Source organism: Zingiber officinale, chromosome 7A (assembly GCF_018446385.1).
Source record: "Zingiber officinale cultivar Zhangliang chromosome 7A, Zo_v1.1, whole genome shotgun sequence".
In the NCBI taxonomy this organism is placed as follows: domain Eukaryota; kingdom Viridiplantae; phylum Streptophyta; class Magnoliopsida; order Zingiberales; family Zingiberaceae; genus Zingiber; species Zingiber officinale.
This window is the reverse complement of record NC_055998.1, coordinates 80,648,889-80,657,691: the sequence shown is the minus strand read 5'-3', so window position 1 is coordinate 80,657,691 and position 8,803 is coordinate 80,648,889. Positions and strand designations below refer to the sequence as shown.

Here is an 8,803-nt window from a genome sequence, read left to right as displayed (position 1 = left end):
TTTTTTTGGGTCATTTCCCCTCAAGTCATGAATAATATTTCACTCATCATATTCATATCAATCACATATGATTCATGACTTAAATGTCAAATATCAACTTAAATTCATTACAACAAGCTTGGTCTTATATCATAAAAGCACTACAAGCTCCATAAATCCTAGAATATATTAATGTAGACATATTTAAATCTTAGTTCCCATTACATTTGCATAAACCAACCAATTATGCTATCGATGAGTAAAATGTATTTGATTCTTATGCTCTTCTTGATCATAATTACGCCCATGAATCCCCAGAAGCCAAATATAAATCCAGGAGCAAAGCCACTAAAATACCAAATTCCTCCATCTTCAAGCATGTGCCCTTCTTCTGTAACTCCATCATTGTTGGTTTGGTTGTCTTCAAGACATTTGATTTCAAGTGGTTCCCCACAAAGCTCAGGGTTTTCGATGTAAGACAAGTTGGTGAAGGTTTGAAGTTGAGGGCCCAGCGGTATTTTCCCGACAAGATTGTTGTAAGACAAGTTTAAGACGGTTAGAAAAGTTAATGCAGAGATACTCGAAGGGATTTTACCAGAGAGATTGTTCTTTGAGAGATCAAGTGATTCTAATTGGTCCATAAGACCAATTTTCTCGGGTATTTGTCCAGAAAAGAAATTGAAAGATAAGTTGAGGTAGCGGAGGCCATTAAGATTTGTTAGCTCTTTAGGAATCATGCCCGAGAGATTGTTATACGAGAGGTCAATGCTCTTGACAAACGAAAGCGTAGTAGTGAAATTAAGTGATGAATCTTTGGCAAATATAATGAGGCTCTCGGTACAATAATCAAGTGCGTCTAGTGGTGAAGGTATTTTATGGTTCTGGTTTTTCATCATAGCAGTGAAATTACCAAAACTAGGAGGCAACAAACCAGAGAAAAGATTGTGAGCAAGATCTAAGATTTGGAGTGAAGGCATCAACGAGAGTTTTGATGGAATCTCACCGGTGAACTTATTTTTGACCTCAAAGAAAGGACTCTTAATGATGACAGTTCTGGTCCGATCCAACTGAGTATGTCACCAGACAATTCATTCCAGCTGAAGTCAATTACCACAAGTGCAATGCACTGTATCAATGTTGTGGGAATTGTGCCAGAGAGTCTATTGTGATTCAAGTGCACCGATTGGAGTCTTCGTAAAAATCCAAGTGTGCTAGGGATCCTGCCGGATAACTTGTTGTTTGAAACGTCGAGAATCATCAATTCTGATTCATATCTGAAACAATCAGGGAGTGTTCCAGATAAATCATTGTTGCCAAGGTCGATTCCTTCTAGAAAATTTCCTGTACAAATGGAGGATGGAATACTACCATTCAATTTGTTGTTTGACAAAGACATATACACAGCATTCTCAGCCAAGCTACTAGGAATAGGTCCAGAGAAGGAATTGTAAGAGAAGTCCAAATATGCATCCGAAAGTTGCATTCTTGGTATGAAGCCTTCAAAGTTGTTGTAACTTAAATTTAATTTGCATACATCCTTGAAGCATTCTAAAGAGCGTGGCAACATTCCTCTCATATGATTTTGAGAAACATCTAGCTCCAAGTTGGATGTGCACGAGCTCCAAAACCAATCAGGAAAAGCATCTGATATTCCATTGTTTGATATGTCTAGCTCATTTAAAATGGTTTGGTTCCGCACCCATGGAGGAAATCTGGGTCCCAAGTTGCAGGAGCCCATTCGAATTCCTACTGCTTGAAATGGAGGAAGCCAATCTTGGCTCACTTTGACTGACAAGTTGTTGTCAGATATATCCATGTAATATAAATTTGTGAGATTGGCAAAGTGGGCTTCTGTGATATCTCCAACCAAATAGTTTGAACATAGACTTAAGGTCATTAATGCAGACAATTTCCCCAAGGATGCTGGAACTGAGTCGCTCAATTGATTGGAACCAAGGTCAAGAAAAACTAATCTTTGAAGCCTCTCAAAAGGACTAGGAAAAAGACCACTAAACTGATTGTCATGCAAGTCATGGGAAAGAGCTTTGTTAATTCTGCATCTTGATAGTTGTTCAAAGAATTCAACAACACTCCCCGTTATGCTGTTATAAGAGAGATTGATTGTACTCAAGTTGCATAGACTTCCCAAGGCATCAGGAATCGATCCGCTTATGTTGTTCTGAGAGATACTAAGAACATCCAACTGAAGGAGATTTCTCATTGAATCTGGTATCTTTCCATTAATCTGATTACCCGATAAGTCCAACTTCTGCAATGCAGTTAGATTGCCAATAGTCTCCGGTAATCCCCCGACAATTCTATTAGCAGAAAGGTTCAGATCTAGCATTTTAGTCAAGTTTCCTATACTTCTTGGTATTACACCTTCGATCTGATTATAACAGAAGAACAAGCGTTCTATGTTTCTGAGGTTGCCAATATTTTCTGGTATCTCTCCGCTGATGTTATTATAGCTCAGGTCCAAGAACTGCAGATTACTGAGATGGACAAAAGATGCTGGTATTTGTCCTGAAATCTCGTTGAAAGACAGAGATAAGTAACGCAGGTTGGAGAGACTGCCAAGTTGGTAGGGAATTTCTCCTTGGAACCAACATCCCGAAAGGTCCAAGTGCTGCAATTGAGTTAAAGATCCTATCGAGCCAGGAATTTGATGGCTTGATAAGTTGTTCCCACTTATATCTAAATACTTCAAATGCTTCAAATGAAACAATAAAGGATGCACCTCGCTTCTGTTGGAAAAAATACCACGATGCAAAGGATATCTAAAAGAGAAGTCAAGTTTGATAACATGACCTGTGATGCTGTTGCATCCTACACCATTCCAACTGCAACACTCATTGCCCTTCCATGGAGATAGCACTCTATCGACGCTAGGAAAACCACTTCTCACGCTCAGCAGAGCCTTCCTTTCTTCCTCTATGCAGAGTTGCAACGATCCAGAGAGAAATAAGAGAGAAATCCAGAAGAGGTAAAGGAGAAGCTTGAGTATAGCAGCAGTAGCCATGAGATGTTACAAAATTCCCGAAATATACCAATTTCTTAAATTGTGGAGAACAATGTGTTTATTTTGAGAGTAGTCATCTTTGTGTGCATTTGTAAAATGCGAAACTTAAATAAGTTTCGCATTCTGCAAATGTGAAACTAGATGGAAATCACAAACATTCTACGTATGCCAAACAAAAAAAGAATTTACAAGGTTTCACATTTTGTAAATGTGAAAGCTATCATTTCGCATTTACCAAATGCGAATCTGCAGAAAAAAAAAGTAAATGTCACACATTCTACACACTTAGAAAAATAATTTATTTTATTATTATTATTTTTACATCTTTTACATTTCTTAAATGTGAAATTATAACTTTTATATTTAAAAAATGTGAATATAACAAATATAAAAAAATAACGGAAATAGTGTTCACTACAAAAAAAACATAACTTTGGGGACAAAAGTTTGGAACGAAAATAATTCATCCCAAAATTGGGACAAATAACCAACAAAACTTGCAACAAACAAAATTCGTTTCAAGTTTGCAACATAAAAAAAATTCGTTGCTAAATTCGTCCCCAAATCAGGAACGAATTTAAAATTCGTCCCAAATTTAGGGACAAATCCTGGATTCGTCCCAGATTTGGGAACAAATCGAGAATTCGTCCCAAATTTTGGGACGAATCCAGGATTTGTCCCAAATTCTGGGACGAATCCAGGATTCGTCCCAAATCTGAAAATATTTTTAAATAAATAAAATCAAACACCTAAGGCCTAAATAAGGACCTAGAGACATTGAAATTTGATAAAACAAGTTTCTATGCGTCCGTATCGTTGAGCTGATCCAAAATACGTCATAATCCATAATTTTTAATTAATATTTTAAGCGATTTGAATTTTTAACACCCAATTAGGTCAATTTGTGATTAAAAAATTCCAACAATATATATATTTGGTAAAAAAAAATTTATTGATAGATTTACGATCAGGATAATGCTAGGAGCACATAGAAACTTGTTTCATCAAATTCCGATGTTTCTAGGTCCGTATTTAAGGCGTCTAAGTTTGTTTTTTTATTTTTTAATAAATAAAATTTTGGGACGAATCTCTGGATTCGTCCCAAAAGTTGGGACGAATCCAGAGATTCGTCCCAAACTTTGGGACGAATTCCTGGATTCGTCTCAAAACTGAAAATAATTTTAAATAAATAAAATCAAACACCTAAGGCCTAAATATGGACCTAGAGACATCGGAATTTGATAAAACAAGTTTCTATGCATCCGTATCGTTGAGCTGATCATAAATACGTCATCATCCATAATTTTTAATTAATATTTTAAGCGATTTGAATTTTTAACACCCAATTAGGTCAATTTGGGATTAAAAAATTCCAAAAATATATCTATTTGGTAAAAAATATTTTTATTGATAGATTTACGATCAGGATAATGATACGATCACATAAAAACTTGTTTCATCAAATTCTGATATCTCTAGGTATATATTTTTTAAAACATATATAGGTTGATACTAACAAAAAAGGTGTTTGTAGTGAATAATTGTAAATTAGTGTCCGAAAACTTAAATATGGACCTAGAGACATCGGAATTTGATGAAACAAGTTTTTATGCGTCCGTATCATTGAGCTGATCGTAAATACATCATCTTCCATAATTTTTAATTAATATTTTCAGCGATTTGAATTTTTAACACCCAATTAGGTCAATTTGGGATTAAAAAATTCCAAAAATATATCTATTTGGTAAAAAATATTTTTATTGATAGATTTACGATCAGGATAATGATACAAACACATAGAAACTTGTTTCATCAAATTCTGATGTCTCTAGGTATATATTTTTTAAAACATATATACGTTGATACTAACAAAAAAGGTGTTTGTAGTGAACGGTTGTAAATTAGTGTCCGAAAGCTTAAATATGGACCTAGAGACATCGGAATTTGATGAAACAAGTTTCTATGCGTCCGTATCGTTGAGCTGATCGTAAATACGTCATCATCCATAATTTTTAATTAATATTTTCAGTGATTTGAATTTTTAACACCCAATTAGGTCAATTTGGGATTAAAAAATTCCAAAAATATATATATATGGTAAAAAATATTTTTATTGATAGATTTACGATCAGGATAATGATACGAGCACAAAGAAACTTGTTTCATCAAATTCCGATATCTCTAGGTCCGTATTTAAGGTGTCCAAGTTTGTATTTTTATTTTTTAATAAATAAAATTTTGGGACGAATCTCTGGTTTCGTCCCAAAATTTGGGACGAATCCAGAGATTCGTCCCAAAACTGAAAATAATTTTAAATAAATAAAATCAAACACCTAAGGCCTAAATATGGACCTAGAGACATCGGAATTTGATGAAACAAGTTTCTATGCATCCGTATCATTGAACTGATCTTAAATACGTCATCATCCATAATTTTTAATTAATATTTTCAGCGATTTGATTTTTTAACACCCAATTAGGTCAATTTGGGATTAAAAAATTCCAAAAATATATATATTTGGTAAAAAATATTTTTATTGATAGATTTACGATCAGGATAATGATAAGAGCACAAAGAAACTTGTTTCATCAAATTCTGATGTCTCTAGGTCCGTATTTAAGGCGTCCAAGTTTGTTTTTTTATTTTTTAATAAATAAAATTTTGGGACGAATCCAGGATTCGTCCCAAAACTGAAAATAATTTTAAATAAATAAAATCAAATACCTAAGGCCTAAATATGGACCTAGAGACATCAAAATTTGATGAAACAAGTTTTTATGCGTCCGTATCATTGAGCTGATCGTAAATACGTCTTCATCCATAATTTTTAATTAATATTTTAAGCGATTTGAATTTTTAACTCCCAATTAGGTCAATTTGGGATTAAAAAATTCCAAAAATATATCTATTTGGTAAAAAATATTTTTATTGATAGATTTACGATCAGGATAATGATACGAGCACATAGAAACTTGTTTCATCAAATTCCGATGTCTCTAGGTCCGTATTTATTCATTTTGATTTTGTTCCTCTTTTATTTAAAAAATATTAAATTCTGGGACAAATTTCTGAATTCGTCCCAGATTTTGGGACGAATCCAGTATATGTCCCAAAATTTGGGACAAATCCATGGATTCGTCCCAATTTTAGGGACGAAATTGGGAACAAAAAAGGTTTGTTCCTAAAAACCCTAGATCATTCTAATCTTCTACCCGATTCTTTTTCCCCTCCCTCATTTCTTTCCTCTCTCTCCCCCGTTCCCCTTTGCAGCTGCGATTTCCAGGATTTCGGCCGCATCTCCGACCGGCGACGGCGTGATCTCCGACGATCGGCGGTGGAAGGTTTTCGTTTGGTAAGCCCTCTGCCCTCTGCTCTCTGATCTCTCTCTGTCGGCGTCGCGGGGCTGCTTGCCGGCGTGGGTTGCCTGCGTGCAGGCGCTGCCTGGCCGGCGTCAGGCGCTGCCTGGCCGTCGCCAGGCGCTGCGTGGCCGCCTCCAGGCGCTGCGTGGCCGCCGCCAGGCGCTGCCTGGCCGCCGCCAGGCGCTGCCTGGACTGCCGCCTCCGGCAGTCCTTGTCTGGCCCCGGCAGGCCGCTGCCTGGCCGGCGTGTGGCTGGCCGCTGCCAGGCGATGGCTGGATGGCGTATGGCTGCCGTCGTAGACCTTCTGAAATTTAAGTTAATATTCGAAAATTACTGCCTTAATTGATAATGTTGTTTGTGCAGGTCCCATTTTGGCGTGATCTCAGTGTAGTTGAAGACAGCTGTATTTGTTGACCTCTTTTCGGTATTCTTAAGTTCATTATTATGCATTTACTAATTTGTATATAAAGTTAGCTTTAAATAATTAATTATATTATAGTTGATTAATTGCGTTCCTTCTTTTTGATTAGCTGTTGTTTTTGTTTTGTCTTCAATGATAAGATTTATCTATAGTAACTTTTAATAATGTTTAACTGAATAGTTGAATTCAGGTAAAATGCAGAATGAGCGAAGTTGGATGTATAACAAAAATTTGCCTAATCGTCAGGGGTTAACTCCTGAGTTTATCACTGGACTGAGGCAATTTTTAAATTTTGTATCTACTCAATTTTTAACTCCTGAGTTTATCACTGGACTAATCTATATGATTATTAGTTGTGCACCAGTAACAAAATTAAAGCATAACTAGGCAATATGAATGAACTCTCTAATACTCTGATTTTATTTTTGTCCTGATTTTATAATGTTGTTTGTGCAGGTCTCAATTTGGTGTGATCTCACTGTAGTTGAAGACAGCTGTATTTGTTCACTTCTTTTCGGTATTCCTAAGTTCATTAATATGCATTTACTGATCTATATATACAGTTAGCTTTAAATAATTATGTTATAGTTGTTTAATTATATAAAGTTAACTTTAAATAATTATGTTAAAGTTAGCTTTAAATAGTTGTTTAATTGTGTTCCTTCTTTTTGATAAGCTGCTTTTTCTTGTTTTGTCTTCAATGATAATGATGCATAAAAGTTCTGAATTTGATCTATGTACAATCTCAAAACTATATAGATACATAAAAGTTCTATATTTCATCTAGAATTACATCACACTATTCTAAAATTCTTTACTAGATAACGATGCATCCTCCTACTTTAAAATTTTGCAAAGAGTTGTTAAAAATGTGCTAAAGTTATTCATATGAAATTGTCAACTAGTTAACACAATGAAAGGAACAATTATTTTAAACATCCTTTAGTTTACATTAAATACCAACCAAAGATAAAACTATAAATTCAGCAAATTAAAATGAAAAATAAAGTTAACTAAGTGAGAAATTTGAACCCTAATACCATACTTCACAAGATCTCTCTCTCTTTCTCTCTATATGATGTGCCAATTATATTAGGTTGTATCATAGTTACGATACATGTACTTAGTTTCAAAATAATTCTTATAATTTTATTTACCGTTGCTATGACATGGATGATTCATATCGTTGGTAAATATGACTTTTATTAGAATTAGGGCTTTTATTAGAATGTTTAAGGAATTTCACATTTATGTTTTGTTTTTAATTATTCTTTTTACATGGCTATATCGTATAATATTTACAATCTTTCTTGTTACACATAATCTAGTTTATTTGTTTGTTGTTATGTAGGCAAAGGAGATTTTATGGGGATCAAAGATTTTGTGGCACACGAATATGACTTGGGTTGATGTGTTGGGGATCAAAGTTATGTATTCTTAGTGTTGTTAGATGGATGATGGACTTGGGTTGTTGAACTTGTAAACTTTGTTGAACAAGATGGATCTTGTATGTAAACTTTGTTGAAATCTTTATATTTCTTGAATTATGAGTTGATGTGTTGATGTTAAATTAGGATGTGTTGATGTTAAATTAGGATGTGTTGAATGCATATTATTTTTATGTATTTGGATTGTATTGCAGAAATAAATTGAAGCTGGAAAAAAATATTTGCTATAGGGATGAATTTGGTAACGAAAATGAGTTGTCCCAATTCTATCGTAATTTGGGACAAAATTATTTTCGTCCCAGAATTCGTCCCAGATTTTGGGACGAATTTTGGGACGAATCCACAAAATTCGTCCCAAAATTCGTCCCAGATTTTGGGACGAAAATTTATCATATGATTATAAAAAAATTTGGCAAGTTTTTGTTGCCAAATTCGTTGCCAATTTTGCAACAAATTTATTTTTCGTTGCAAACTTAGGAACAAAAATGGCAACAAAAAATCTGCGACGAATTCTGGGACAAATTTTGTGGATTCGTCCCAAAATTCGTCCCAGATTCTAGGACGAATTCTGGG

The 8,803-nt window shown here is 34.6% G+C and overlaps 1 protein-coding gene and 1 long non-coding RNA gene across 2 annotated transcripts; one reads left to right on the top strand and one right to left on the bottom strand.

Annotated features, from left to right (window-relative positions):
* Positions 1 to 200: 200 nt before the first annotated feature.
* Positions 201 to 3,001, bottom strand: LOC121999471 (receptor-like protein EIX1). Its single transcript, XM_042554152.1, has 2 exons — positions 1,091 to 3,001; positions 201 to 1,046 (listed from the first exon to the last, which is right to left on the bottom strand). Exons 1-2 carry the CDS (start codon positions 2,999 to 3,001, stop codon positions 201 to 203), a joined length of 2,757 nt encoding a protein of 918 aa, XP_042410086.1.
* A 4,238-nt stretch (positions 3,002 to 7,239) lies between these two features.
* On the top strand, positions 7,240 to 8,329 carry LOC122000210. Its single transcript, XR_006117023.1, has 2 exons — positions 7,240 to 7,299; positions 8,134 to 8,329. It is a non-coding gene; the product is annotated as an uncharacterized LOC122000210 (long non-coding RNA).
* The last annotated feature ends 474 nt before the right edge of the window (positions 8,330 to 8,803 follow it).

Excerpts from the sequence above, each read along its gene's own strand:
- LOC121999471 (XM_042554152.1), bottom strand. The coding sequence starts at position 3,001 with ATGGCTACTGCTGCTATACTCAAGCTTCTCCTTTACCTCTTCTGGATT. Across the intron at positions 1,047-1,090 it reads TACAGTGCATTGCACTTGTG|TTGGATCGGACCAGAACTGT; the intron begins GTAATTGACTTC and ends TGACATACTCAG.